The 15542-nt window shown below is 43.5% G+C and overlaps 1 protein-coding gene across 9 annotated transcripts in view; it reads right to left on the bottom strand.

The window, feature by feature from the left end:
- The window catches only part of LOC108116057 (nucleolysin TIA-1), an 87478-nt gene that overhangs the window by 25751 nt on the left and 46185 nt on the right, over positions 1-15542 (bottom strand). For all 9 annotated transcript variants that reach the window (XM_017227760.2, XM_017227761.2, XM_017227762.2 and 6 more), the window contains exon 3: positions 10744-10831. In XM_017227760.2, coding sequence (XP_017083249.1) covers positions 10744-10831 — 88 coding nt within the window. The remainder of the gene's footprint in view (positions 1-10743; positions 10832-15542) is intronic.

Here is a 15542-nt window from a genome sequence, read left to right as displayed (position 1 = left end):
CTCAGTGCATAAATTGTGGTCAGAATGGGCCCAACAAGATGTCCTCGAAGTGGACATAAAGCCTCTACTGTGTGCCGGAGTAATCGTCCGCTGCCAAGTATCCGTTTACGGCCAATGCATTTCGGCTGCTTGTCGTGTCATTCCGGATATCCGGCGGAGTTGCAAGTGCATGGCGCGGACCATAAATCTTTAAGGAGCAGCGAGCGGTAAAAGAACAGCGTCCTCGACTCGACTCGAGTCCACGAGTCCTTTAATCGTGCCACAACACACACAAATACTAACACAAACAAACAGAACGAACAGCTTTCACCGAATTGCAGTGTCATAAAAGTGGCAGCGTTTTCTCTCTCTCGGCACTCGTTTCGGGGCGCTTTCCTTTTTCTGGCCAAAACATTTTATCGCTCGCTTTGACGGCTGATGGGCTCTTGTTAAGTCGACCGGCGGAAGCGCCTAAGCAGCTCGCATTTCTGGCATGTTTTTTAACTGCCAGCCACATGCAAAATAAATTCGCAATGCGAGCTGCTGATGTGTGGGTGGTTGGATTGGTTTGGTTGGCTTTCGGCAATTGCAGCCAATGAAGGCTTGTTGCATACGCGTTGCAATTGCACGTCAGTGGCATGTTTGCACTTGACAATTCATTTCATTGTTTGTAGCTTGCATTTGTCGCCCCTCAGTCTGCCTGTCCTCCGCTCTCTACGCCTTCCCTGGAAATTGTTAACGCAGTCTATGCGGCGGTATAAGGGGCGTGGTCGTGCAGCAGCTCCGAAATTGCATTCGCAGCACGCGATGCGCGCATTTCACTTGGCCACCCCTTCTTCGGTTCCCTTTACGCCTTCACCTCTTTCAAGTACACTTCAAAAACTATTTCTTTATTTTAAACCTAATCTAGAATTTCAATCTTGGATTGAAAAGTTTGAAGATTTTAATGGGTTTAATAGATATCAAAAATGCCGAAGTCCAGTTTCTGAAAAGGTATACAAAAATGCATAACTAAGATAACTTTTTTCTTTCAGTGTACAGTTCCCTCTGCCTATTCCCGACAAACACAAAACGCCGGAGTTTATTTCCCAGCTGCCTTTTACTTATTTTGCACTGTCGCCAGTCGAGGTTGCTACCTTTTTCATGTTTCTCCTGCTCCGGCGAAAATGCAATTTTCTTGGCATTTTTCGGCAAAACTTGAGTTGGGTTGTTTGAATTGCAGTATGCACGTGGTCAACAGGTTATCCTGTCCGGGGGACTGGTCCTTGGTCCTTGTTCCGTGGTCCCGGGTCCTTGGCTGCCTGCCTGCAACGTTTATTTCCGCTTTTGTACCTTTTTGGCATTTTTGTTTTCTTTGGTCCTGAGTCCTTGTGCCTCGACTTCTCTCCTTTTTTCTTTTTGCTTTTTTGTATATTTTTGTGTTTTGTCGGTTGCTGTTGCATTGTGGTTTTCTCATTTATTTTGTGCTGCACCACGCCGCAACATACTGTTGTTGCAACAGGAAATGACTTCAATTTGCTGTTAACAAGTTTAAAATTTCGCAATTGCAACGGAAATACACAACATGATTTCTACCTGAGCTCGAGCATTGGCGCACATAATTACTCAACCAGGAGTTCGAGTCGAGGTGTGGCGGCGAATTAATATCTCCGACTTGATTTAGAAAGAGCGCTGAGCCCGTCCGTCCGGTGGGAAGTTGAAACTAACTAATCTGATGAGTTCATCTTCTCGTCTTCTGCTTTCTCAAAGGAGGAAGCAATCAGTCGGTCTGAAAGCTTAGCATCTTGGCTGGCTCATCCGCTTTTGGACAAAGTCCGAGGATTTTACACTGCACCAGCTGTTACCCGATGCCAATGAACTTCGCACTTCACATCTGCTTACATCTGGAAAATAAATTCACGCCATTTGGCAAAATCCTCGCAACTTGCACAGCCAGCTTGTGGACATAGCAAGGCTTACATATATATTATATAGGAGTATATAGTACATATATTCATATGCCTTGTCTGGGATTCCTTGGGGTGCGTAGGTGTGGGCGAGATGTCTGTGATAAATCAACAAATTCATCAGGCCGAGACTGGCAGCAGCTGGCGACACTTTGGTAGCAGAGCAAGACAGAGTTTTAGCAGTTTCTAAACAGAGATAAACTGGCCAAAAAGTTTTGAAATCAGTTAAAAGGGGTGGTTGTTGCAGAAGGTGATTGATTTGAGAAGCGGAAAATATAACAATGTTCTAGGAAATCCTTTCTAGAAATTTGTAGCAACCTAATAAGCTTAATGAGTTACATTTTTAAACCCCTTAATTATTTTTTCTCAGAATCTGCTTGAAAGGTAGAAGCCATTTAAATGAAAATCAAATTAACATTTTTAATGTGGCCTGGTCTGGCACCTTTGCGTCATTGCTAGCATTTTGGGAATTGTCACTGGGTACTTCATATAAATTGTCAACGTTTTTATTTAATTTGTTGTGGCTTTGCGCTTCAGTTTTTCTATTTGGTTTAATTAATTTAAGCGTGCCCCCTCGCTTGATGACAGTGTCGAGAGGCCCGAGTCCCACACACATGCACAACTTTATTACCTATTTTAATCATAAAAAGCGCGTGGCCATGTGGCACAGACAAATTGACATTATCATGGCCAGGAGTGTGGGATGGTAAACACCCATCCTGCCACGCACGCATTATCCTGCCCATGTCCGTGTATTTATATGTGTTTCGCTGCAGATGCGTAAGTTGATTATTAACTGGTGTGAGTGGGTGATGAAGTGGTGGACGGGGTAAGCAGTCCTGGGTGGGTATGTTGCTTCTATAATTACGAGCGTGCCCAGAACCAGACTTTGCTCATGGTTCATGCCCAGTTAAATACAGACATTAGGCATGCATAGCTATTTAGCTATACAAACACACAGCGCACTCCTCCTTCCTCATCAGCGAGAGGAGAGTCATTTGTACACGTCGGGGAAATATATAATTATATAGAATATATTTGTCAGGATGATCGATGGCTTAAAGAAATCAAATACTTAATTTTAATTGAACTTTAATGGTTAATCTGAGTGCGCCTTTATTGAGTGATCTAAGTTTATATTCAAAGTTAACCTTTTTAATATTTTCTCTCAGTGCATTTGCTGATTTTATTAGAGCGCGTGCGCTCGAGGATTTCATTGCGGTCGGGTCTCAATTATAATTTCGTTTGATGGCAGCCCAGAATCGTAATGCCCTTCGTGCGTTTTGCAATAACAACAAAGAAATGAAATTAGCTCAAGGCGCAAGTTAAGCGTCCCTATCCCTATATATTTATATATATACTCTATATATAGATGAGTGTGTTCGTGCCTAGCGGATAATCTAAAGCAATTAATCGACTCGTCACTACGCACACATGTCACTGTCCTCCGCTGTAGTTGGAAATGTCAGCGGTCTAATATGCAAATTAATCTGAAATTACAGCGCATTGTGAGTGGCAGGGCGTAGACTTTTCCGAAGAGGCCCTACCTATTCTTTTTTGGAGGCGTGGCAGCGTCCACTGTTCATGTGTTTTAATTAATTTTAATTGCAGTGAAAGACCGGAGTGGCTCTGCGGCTTTCGAGTGAAAGAGATTAATTCGCAATGCATTCAATTCTCCATTGTCCTGCTGGGTTTTCCCAACCAATTGATAGACCCTCGAAACTAAATGCAAATCAAAAAGACATTATGCAAATTGCTTCTGGCCCCAAAAACACATTAAATTGATATCAATCTACAAGGAAATAATCTAAATATTAAATATGTATGGCTGCTGGACTCGGGGCTTCCAATTCTGGCCATTATACCAGATGACGAAACCCTGAATCAACGACCCCCAATCCCCTGACCTGACCCCCAACCTGACCAATCCCAGACAAATTCAATCAATCAAACAAGGGCCAGGCCAGAAGCAATGCCAATGCCGTTACGTGCCCGTAATGAAGTCCTGTCCAAATTTGCCTTTTTCTAAATTAGCACAAATGTTCTTTTTACGACGACGAAAGGACATGGAAGTGGCAATGGCCACGGCTTCTGCTCCTCTTCCTCCTTCTGTTCCCGGGTCTATCTGCGGCACTGTGGCTCTGACTCTGGCATTGTCTCTAATTTCTCATTAATTTGCAAGCGAAATCAGTGAACACGGTGCGGCGCTACCGAAATGACAACAAGCTGAGAGCATGCACTTAGAGAAAAAATCTACCCTGAGATAGATTTGGTTTTATATTAAGTCGAACTTAAGGGACAGATAATCGGAGAAGCTTCCTTATTCTAGAATATTCAGTTGAATGTTAACTTATTTTAAGAAATTTAAATGTCTCTCATCTCTTCCTATTCCTTCAAGTGTATAATGACAGGTTCAAAATGTAACGACAAAAGCAAAACGAGGCAACAGGGCGTATGAGCGCTCTATGCAAACGGCGGTTGTGGATGAGCGAAACAGGGAAGGATCAAAGCAGGACAGAGATGGCCAGCTCAGGGCAGGTGGCATCGAATGAATGCTCGTCAGGTGTTTGCGGTGGTTTTTCGAGTATTTTGCCAGAGACCAATGCCAACGAACGCTGTCAGCGGCACAGCCACTGCCAAAGTCAATAAGAGAGACAACGGACGCGACTCGTTCGTGGGCAGCTGCTGCTCCGGCTTTCGACTTAATTGAAAGGCGTTTATTTGGCTTTAAAAACGTAAATCAAATTCATTTAATTCACCATCCCCCTTCCCACTCTCTTTGCGTACAATCTTCCTTGCCCTTATCTTTTCTACTTTGAGCCCTCCCCTTCGGGCGTTTACCTTTGTCCGGCAATTACAGGGCACTCGACACTTGGCTGGCTCTGCCGCAGATCTGCATGGCCATCCACATCCGCATCAGCATCCTCATCCGCCACATCGGCATCCGGCAGCTCATTTTATAGCTTGTATTTTAAATAAATGTCTACCAACGTCGAGGCCCTTGAGTCTGGCCAAGCAAATTTCCGCGCTTACGCCACTTGGGGCAAACAAAAGGCGCTTGACATTGCTCCGGCATTCGCTTTTGTTGGATTAGCTTTGATTAGATTTCTCTTGTTTGCAGCTCCTTCGCCATCCTGCCGCAGAGTGTCAGTCAAGTGGGCGGGTCTCCGGTACAGGCTAACAGGCATACTGAGCGAAAAAATTATCTACTAACTATGATAGTAGGAAAAGCTGGATAGCTACCTTATTGATATCTTAAAATAAAGGCAGGAAACTTTACAACGTGTTGGAAATAATATTCATAAATGTTGTTTTAGGTTTTCAATCAACTTTTATTCTATGTGTATTGACCGACTTTATATATCCATGATTATATTATTTTGTGCCTCTTCCGCTAATTTTTTTCCAAGCTGAAAACTTCAGGAGGCTGGTCCTAGAGGTCGTTGAGTGCTTTAAAATTACATTTCCGTGTCGAAATTGCACCTGTGACTCCGACGTAGAGCCGGAGGCCCATAAAATGGGCCACTCAATCTGTGTGACTCATTTTGTCAAATTATTTGGGGGATTTATGCGTTGGCAGCCATTTTTTATTCGCTTACTTTAATGGCAGTCAATTTATTGCCAATAAATTTGTAGCCAAAAGTTTAGAGCAAGGCCGCCGAGCGGGCCCGAAGTAGCAAATTTTTATTTGGCCAAGTGATAAACTTTCAACATATGTGCGGGCCCCGGAGGGTCGACGCCGCCGCCGACGACAACGACGACGGCTTGTTTTTTTGGCAGCGTCTCAATTCCGGCAAAAGCCAGGCCCAATAGCAGTACCAGACCCAGAAACTGCAGTTAAATTCAATTTGTGCCGCGCTGCCTGCAAATGACAGGCAGCCAAAGTGCCATTTTAAGCGGCAGCCAAAAATTGTCGCCCCTCGTCCAAGGACGACGACGACGACGACGACGAAAAGGACTATACTCGTTGTCGTCTTCATTGCAGCATAATTTCTGGCGCGGCTTTGTTGGCGCGATAAAAAAGTTTCGGCTGCTGCCCTTATATCCCTTGTTGTCCCTTTTATTTCCGTTGATTTAATTTTAAAAGGCGCCGCCGCTCCTCTCGCGACTGAAGCACTTTTATTTATATACATTTAGCCGCTGTGGGGCGCCGTTTTGCAAACTGTTTTGGCTCCGTTTAGTTGGCCCCAAAAAACGCAGGACATTGTCAGTCAGCCAGCCAGCCAGTCAGTCAGTCAGTCACTCTGTCATTCATTCATTCACTCAGTCGCCCAGCATTTGGCAACAGACACTGTCCAAAAGGCAGCCAACCGTGCTTGGCACTCGTGTTTCGCCTTTGTCAATTTTAATGAATTAATGCGTATTTTATGGGAAAAGTTGCCTTTGCCGCGCGGCATGAAAGTAAATTAAATAAATTTATGCCCCAGGAGCCAAGTTGCCGTCGCTGCCGCCGCTGCTGCCGTTGCTGCCTGGCTTTCGGTCTATTATCTAAGCATTAAACCTGTGTATTGATACACAATCTGTACAAATTGAAAATGAAAATTGTTTGCCATTTAATGATTGTGCAAACTTTGCTGGCCATTAAAATTATATTAAAAAGTTTACACAGCTGAATGTAGTCCTCGGCCTCGGACCGATTTCAATTTGCTTTAATTTGCATTGAGTGTCGCTTTAAAGTCGCTCAACTTGGTCCAACTTTTGACACTTGCCACAAATATAAATCGTCGCAGGCGGCATGAAAAAGTGTCAGGCTTTTGCGGCTTCAACACAAACTGCCAAGACTCATTTTTCACACTACGCACAAGCCCAGTGAAGGATTGGGAGAAAATCCCGAGAAAATCACATTGAGAAAAATAATAATCAGTTAATAAAACTTATAAATTTCTATGAGTTTGTATTTGAAGGAACTAAATTAAACATTTTTAACCAATATTCTAGCATTTTTTGGAAAGGATAAACCTTTTTTGGAGTAAGAAGCTTTAATGACTTGTTTCCACATTTTGACCTTCGATTATTTTTGCAAGTGCAGGGAGATTCGAGAAGAGTGCCAAGGAGATGCTTGACTGATTGTGCGCGTTTTGGGGCAAAAGTTTTTCGCATTAACTTCCGCTGCACGCCGCGTCGCATTTGAATGCGATTTTGATTTGTCACTCGCCGCCTCGCAACAAAAGCCGCCGCCTACTTAAGAGCAGAGTTAGATGGCGCGGGCCGCTCAACTTTTTCCGCCATTTCCGCCGCCCACTTGTCGCCGATCATTGGTTTCCGTTTCCCCTTTTCACCAGCTTTCATGCTGAAAGTCGAACTGCAGAACTGCAGAAAGGAGCCAAGTTAACTTGACGACGTGCACAAGCGCATTTTGAAGTTTATGAAAGGGCTGAGGCCGAAGCTGAATCCATCGCCGAGGCTGAGGCAACTTTCTGAATAGATTAAGTTGAAAGTTTTGCTCATTTTCAGCATCGCCCCAATCGAGGGCTGTCGCTAAAACGGGGCGACAAAATTATATGCCCCTCAAAAAGAAGAGAAAAATAGATAAAGAAGGTAATGACGTCGTGGCAAGGTGGCAAAGAAGAGAGTCTGCAGTCTGGAGATGGTAGACAGCAAACCAAAATCAAAACTTTTCCAAGTGTCATTAAAAGTAACCGAAAAAAGCAAACGAGATAGCGAGCGAGTTTATTTCCATTCGCATTCCCATTCGCAACTATCAACTATTATCTTGTTGATTTTTCCGCTCTTTTTTTCCGGCAACCTCTTCAGGACTTTTACACGTAAGTTCAGTATAAGTTTGAGTACACTGAGAAAGATATAAGATATCAGTGTATCGAGTTAAAATTTTTCTTTATCAATAAAAATCTTTAACTCATTTCTTAAATTTTAACAAGTACTAATTTGATAGCAATTTCGTAAATCTTAAGTGTTGGGCTATGAATTTTTGTTTTGCTCTTCTTTTCAATGGGAATTTTCAAAATTTGTTTGTTCCAAACTTGGGCACAAAGGCCAAGCCAAGTTAAGCCTTTTGTGGCCGACAATGAAAGGCGGCAAACACCAACAAGCCAGAAGGAGGGCTGCCAATTACAGGCCGAGAAGGGCTCGTTAGCCATGCAACACAAAAATGTAATTGAATTATGAGAGGCGGCAACAATATCGAGGAAACTAATCAGGCAAGGACCCACAGAGGTCCTGCCAAATGGGCAGGACGTGTCCATGTCCCGCTCGCTAATCAATTTGCCCATTGTGCCGGGCCTCTTTGTTTGTCTCTCCCGCTCTGGTATTGGTTCTCATTCTGATTCTGATTCTGAATCCGATTCTGATTCTGATTCTGGTTTTATTTATGAATACGCCTCGTGAAACGAGTCCGAAGTCGGGGCCAGAACATATTGCATGTGATTAATCAGGAGCACTGGTATCTGGTTATGGTTTTGGGCTGCGGCGACTGCATCGACAAGCAGACGCAATTTGTGCCGCCCACCGCAGGCGGATAATTGAATTTCAGTTTTGTGCTCGGTCACGACTATAGTATTATATATCCCGCATATATGTATATATAGATATATCGAACCTCTTGAACTGCCCGTCATCATCTTGGCACTTTGCTGCTGCTGATACTGCTGTTGCTGCTGCAGTCGATTGGTTTCTGCGAATTTCCCTAATTGGCCAACAAGAAGTGGTTTTGTATGCCTTGGGTTTTATGTTGATCCTTTCGACCAGCCGAATAATTAATTAGCTGCATTAAAACAAGCACACTCCGGGGCGTTGTGTTTTATGGCCATTATAAGAATGAGACTCTTCGCACGCATTATATTCTCTAATCGGATTTTTGGTGTGTGCCAGTCCATTAAACAGCTGCGATAAGGAAACTATATTATATATTATAGAGCCCCCGAAGGCAAATTGTCTGCTGGGAAACTGATGAGATACTGATGGGAAACTGCTGGGAAAGTGGACAAGTGTGCTCGGTGGTTTTGATTAAGCTCAAGGTGTTGATTGATTTGGAAACTCAAAGAGGCTTAATTATTTTGAAGGGATTATGAGGGCGATTACCGTTGCGATTGCGATTGTGATTGTGATTGTGATGCCAAAGGGAAGCAATTAATTGGAGGATTAAGTTTCTTTTGTTCGATACAGCCTTTCCTTTTCAATAATTTTCCATTGACTTTCGTAATGGGCTGTGTCTGTGCGTCAGTTTCCCAGCTACCCGTCCCATCAAAAACTCTAAAACCACAAAAACTTTCAGTTATGGCGAATTTTCCACACATATTACTTTGTGAAGTTTCCACTGCTCGCCACAGTTGGAAAGTTAAGCCAGTTAATTAAAAACAAGCCGAAGTCTGGGGGCGAAATTGTTGTATAAATTTAGCTTCCTAAATGAAAAATCCACCCATGAGTGCTGTTAACCTGATGATGAAAAGTAGGTAAAGCCGGAGACGACAACATATTTGCGATTATTTCCCACGCGGGCACTCAAGGCATAAAGAGCTATAAATTAAGAGGCGAAGGCAGCGGCGAAGGATGTCCTGGCAAAAGGATGTCTTTGAAGCGGGTTCCTTGGGCCCCGAAGGCAGCAAACAAGCAGCCAGCTAACCACTTCAGGTGTAGATGAAAAATGTAATTATTTCGTAGATTTGCTCCCGTCATAAAATAAACATGCGGAAGAACAGTATTTGCAGATGCCGCGGGATAGGCTGCTACCAAAAATCCAAGCCAAGCACTTCAAAAGGCCAAGCCCTTAAAATGTTAAATGAACGTTTGGAATTGCACTAAAAAAATTAATTTTTCTTAACAAGAAAAGATCTATTTAATAGATTTCAAAGTAATTCATTTAAATTTTTATAAATAATCAGTAAGCCAGCCTAAAAATGTATTAAAATATTAAGTTTACAAAATTTCGCCTTCCTTTGAAGATTTTTTGACGAGTGTGCACTCGAATAAATAGTTTCTGGCAAAATGAGTTCAACGTTTCTCAAAAGAACCCAGAGCAAATAGCGGGGGGCGAATGGAAGACGGCGACGAAGGCTGATGCTCATTAATTAAGGAAGTGGCAAATGAAAAGCCTGCGAAAAACGCTCCCAGGACGTCTTTTTTGGCTGCTGACCTGATGAGCAGGCGCAACATTTCTGAGCTGGGCATGAAAATATATATAGAAAAGTACACCTGTACAGTAGGGTATATGGTTTGTATATAAATCAGTTTTATTTGCTTTCACTTGTTCTGCTCTAATATTTTTTTGGGCCACTCGCCCGGCATCATTTGTTTGCCCCGGCGTCGACAGCTGCTTGTGGCTTTCAACTGGTCCCCATTGCAGTTTGTTTTTCCCCCTTTTTGGCTGCTCAAACAAAAAAGTCGAAAATTAAATTATTAATTTATTGCCCGTTGCTTGGAAGCCCCAGCCCCAGTCCCATGTTTCTATGGACCATTCACTCGTGATTTTCAGCAAAAGCCAGCAGGAAAAAAAAAGATGGAAAACCAAAGAGAAATTCACGTTGCTGTGGCACAACATTTCGCGGTTTCCTTCGACATGCACCCTCGGCTCGCTAATTATTCATAAATTAGGCGCAGAAAGACGGGGACTTCATTTTGCCGTTTGTTTGTTTATTTAACAATTTGCTCGGCCGGCACAAGTGCGGCAAAATGTTCTTTGATTGGAGTTAATGTGCTGCCCGGCCCGAAACATGGATCGATGTTGGAAAAGCTTTTCTGGAGTGGGTGAGGAGTTGAGGCCAGAAGCCTCAAACATAGTTTGGCCAATTAAGAAGTTAGTAAGCCAGACAGATTTCATTTCCGAGATTGTATTATATATGATGATAAAGTTTGTGGTACTTACGATATTTCTCCGAATGGGGTGAATGCATCTTTCAGCTGTTGCGTTTCGATCTCGGCACTCAGATCGCCCACAAAAATGTGAAACTGTTCTGTAAAGACAAGAATAGAGACAAATTTAGCGGCAATTAAGGTTTTGGGGCAAGAGTTAAACTATAGTTGCTTAGTTTTGCCATCGGCCGATGGCCAGACAAACCGCACTCGACGATGGCCCAGACAGATACTTGAGATGGCCATGTGTGTGCCCGGCCAAGTGGCAACTGGCTGAAATCGCAACGTGCAATTGTCCACCCCCGACTTTGGAGTCCCCCCAGTTGGCTGGTGTCTGTTGCTGATTTGGGGCTTGACATTATCAAATGCCGCCTGTCAGCCTGGCTGCCTTGTATCTCTACCCCGGAGTCCTTGCCCGGAATCATTTCTCTGAGACCCAGAGCCCGTCACTCTAGTTGCCACTTTGCTTGCCGGTTGTTGCCGGCTATTTTCGGCACTCCGGCACACAGCCAGAGCCATGGCCAGAGTCAGAGCCAGAGTTTCTGGTTCCGCATCCGGTTGCAGCTGCAATCGCTGGATGAAAAGTGCCAGGAGCCGGCTGCCAGGTGGACACGAGTGCCATCACAAGTGCGCCAACGTGTCATGTTTGCATGCACGCGCTGTTACCAGATACAGGCGAACATCTACAAATTGGTTTTCCAATAGGGATTTATCCTCTTAAATTTTGACTAAATTCTGGGTTAGTAGCTTTTACTACAGGTTATTGCTTACTAAAAAACGTATTTCAACGTTTTTTCAACCAAAGACCACATTCGTTAAAGAAATTGATTATTTCAGGTAATTTTTGGTAACGTTTATTGAGGCCTTCCTGTACCTACGGCCCAGTCAGGGATCCTGAAACTGCTTTTCGGCTCGCGTCCGTGCCAAAATGACATAGTTTCACATTACAAGGAAATTGCTCTTGAATGTGCCAGTCAGTGGTGTACGGCTGATGGGCGTGGCCGTCCCTAAACTCCTAGACCCACACACCCTCACCATCACCACCACCCCTAGCCCAATCCCTAGCCCCACCTCATCATGTGTGCAGTGGAAACAGAGTTGACAAATATGCCAAAAAAGAAAACTCCCCCAGCGACATGAATTACAATTCTGGTGGGCGGTGGTTGGGTGGTGGTGCTGCGCGTCGTCCCGTAGCTGTGGATACTTTCATTTGTCCGTCCGTTTGTCCGCCGGAGCGACAGGAAGTTGTGCTAAGCGTCATTTCCGTTGTTTTGAGTGATTGCAATTGAGATACGGTTTTTGCGGTTTCTTTTTTCGGCCACCGCCGGGGATCGCTGTCTCTCTGTCTCCCTGTTTGGCCAATGGAGCACGTGTCGACGCTTCTCTTTTCACTTAAGCGGTTTAAATTCCACTTGAATCGGGTGGCTGCCTAATGTTCTGCAAAATGTGACCTTAAAGATTCACTCAGCGAAAAGTGTGGGTGAAGGAAAATGTATTTTGGAATGAAAAATTAATTTTAAGAAATTATATCCTATGGTTAAGCCAGAGGAAGGGAAAGTTAAGGCAAAGTTATGGTTAAGTTGGGTTTTTGAATAATTTAAAATTTAAGTTAACGAACTAATTTTATAGAAAATGGAATCCAAACATTTGTTAAAAAGTCAGATAAAGTTAAAATACGAAACCTCTTCATGACTCTCAGCAATATTGGTTTCCGTGTAGGTCACGCAAAAAGGATTAAAGGGGAAATATTTGACTGGGTCGGGCATTCGAGTGGAATGGAATGTTGCCATTTTGATGTTGACACTCAAATGCCTTTATCTCGGTGGTAATAAATTGTTCGGCAAATCCCCCAAATCAATCGCTGACCAATTTATTTTATGCAATCTCTGCATCTGACACATCCTCTCCCCTTGCCCCCTGAAACCAAACGGAGCCAACAATTTATTGTCCTAACTAACAAAACTGCAGCTGCAATCGCTGCTGCGTTTACAAAGCTTCCCCTGACCTTTCACCCCTCCCCAATGCGAACAACAAAAACAAACCGCGCCAAAAACAAATGCACATTAAATCTGCACCAGTTACAAATTTTTGTTGGTTTTAGTCAATTGGTCAGTCGCAAAACAATTTGGACAGGGCATTTTATTCGCCAACGGCAGATTTTTCAGCTTTTTCTGTTTTTGGTTTTCTGTTTTCTGTTTCGGACGATTCAACGGGGTCCGGGGCCAATTAAGTTCCAGTCCATAAAATTTGCATCAAAAGGCGACCATTGACCTTTGGGCGTGTCCATAATTAAGAGCCCAAAAATATACCCATCCGACGGGGCCTGCATTACGCACAGTTCCACAATTAAAGAGTCCGGGTCTCTCCATTAAAAGCCGGGCCAACTTCCCAGCAGCGAGCGGGCATAAAGCAGCTGGCCAAAAGCATTCACAGCCAAACACCAGAGCACGAAAATGAGCGAACATCAACGGTGGTGGAATGGGAATAGGTATGAGGAGGAAGATGGGAATGCCTGGTGGTACGTAATTCGACATAAAAATATCGTAAATCTTAAATTAGAAATTTCGCACATTAAAAACTTGGAAATTGCATTTGGCTTTCTGGCTTCAACTTGGTCGTCCGCTCGCATTCAGGCAAAAGGCGAGAAATTCAAGCGAAAAACATCCAAAAATCTACATCCAGAGAAATAAGATTTTTAAAATTACCAAAAAATATAAATAGTTAACAAAATGATGATAATCTTTGGGAAAAAATAGAACTACACCTCTCCTTAAGGCGAAGGAGCTTCTTAGAAGGTTCCATCTTTCTTATGTTAAAAGTCATTTAATGTGTTGTAAGATATTCTTTCCAGTGTATTAGTACTTCTGCCCGATTCTGTTTATATATTCCAATGTATGTATGTATGTGTGGTAACAGAGCCAAGCTTGAGCCAAAGTCGGATAGGAATCAAGGATCCCCGGACTGGCCTGCATAAAGTCCATTGGCGCACATTTTTAATGAGTTGGACATAAAAAAGTTTTAGCTTTTGAAAAGCTGCTGTTGAAATGAAGCCAATGAAACCCTCACAAACACCCAGAGTACGATGGCAAGTAAGGGACGCGAGGAGAATAGCGGCCTGGTCTGTGGGCCATTGTCTCTGCGGGGATTTGAGTGTTGTCCTGCCTGTCGTCTGCTGTTTTATTGCATAATCGTGAGTCAATCAGCGGCCAGAGGGAATCTTTCCCAGTTGCTTCAGCTGCTCTTCATTCTGCGCCACCCAATTCTGCCAACCACCACCCACCCACATCCATCCCCTGTTTCAGTGGATCACGCATTCGCTGGTTCGACCTTCATCAATGCACGTCAGCTAATAAATACGTGCTGCATTTTGCCCTGACCTCCCCAGAGAGAAAGCCAGAGAGAGCCAAAGGGGGAATCGGTCCCCCATGCAATTAAATTTCACTTCAGCTATACCAGTTCGCTTTAATTTGCCGAATTTAATTGAATTGCGAGCACATCAAATTGCGCATACGCCCCGTGCTACGTAAACACACACACACAAAAACACCGAAACACACACACAAACACACAAGCGGGTGCAAAAAGTTCAAAAACATCGCATCGCGATAAAAATGTACACTAATTTCATTGAAATTATAGATTTGTATGGTAATGCGTTTCAATTTGCCGGCATTTCTAATTCATTTCCTGCGCTCTCTCGATTATCGAACCAAATTCAAATGATGAGGCATTAAGCGAGGAGTGGCTATCTAAACTGCTTTGCTCTCATTACGGACGCTAAATTAGCGATTCCCGGACGATCAATGGGCAGTCAATACGCCACTACAAAACTATGTGGTTTTTAGCTCTTGTTAACATTGTTGTGAGCTTCTCTTATTGGGAAGCTAAAATAGCTTAAATCTTTCCATATTGCTAACAAAAGGGAGTGAAAAGCAACCTCCTTGGCAATATTTTGCTTAAAAATGGTTAAATATTTCCAAAAGAAAACCGATCATAACAGCTTATGGTGATAAACAAGGTGTAGTCAAGGTTTTCGTTGGCTTTCTCCTTTCTCCCACTTGAACTCTTTTTTCGAAGCACGTTTTTTTTTTGGCGTTTGTCCAAGCCGGAGTGACTACAAATGTGGTTGAAATGTACGCGAAAAGCGGCAAACCGCAAAAGTAGCTAAACAAACACAAATGTGCCAGGGCAAATCGACAGAGAAAAAAGCGATAAAATGGTTTGTGGAACGGAGGTAAACACATACATACATACGCCGACAAATGTGACGGACATGGACATGTGTATGCCACACCAAACACCCCAAACTCCCAATACCCAACTCCCTCACTCGACGGCAGAAAATGCAAAATGCAAACACAAATATAAACACAGATGCTAACTAACCACATCAACATATCTGGCTGTGTGTGAAGTTTAGACTGCTGTGCAAACATATGAAAATTGAGATTTTCACTATGGTCCGTTTTGATGTATTTTGCACGGAAATTATGTTACAATGCCACTTGTATTTGCCTCTCTCCGAAAAGCCCAGCGCAGCAATTATGTTGAAAAAGGGAGGATAACAGATCCCGGCGAATCGCTGTACATTTTTCATACGAGTCCTCGACATTGGAAATGCATGGCCTCTTGAATTAAATCAACAGCAACTCAAGCTGCAAATGCCGTGTAAACGAAACGGACTATCCCCCGATCCCACTTCGAGTGCCTGCGGGGCATATTATAGCCATGGGCAACGCATCTGCTGGCCAAAAGAGCCCTTGTTGCCCATTGTTGTCCGAATATAATTCATGGCTCAGCCAAACAACTCCC

The sequence above is a fragment of the Drosophila eugracilis genome, unplaced genomic scaffold, assembly GCF_018153835.1.
Source record: "Drosophila eugracilis isolate 14026-0451.02 unplaced genomic scaffold, ASM1815383v1 contig_2159, whole genome shotgun sequence".
Lineage (NCBI taxonomy): Eukaryota > Metazoa > Arthropoda > Insecta > Diptera > Drosophilidae > Drosophila > Drosophila eugracilis.
The sequence above is the reverse complement of the archived record's forward strand: the minus strand, read 5'-3'. Positions and strand labels throughout refer to the sequence as shown.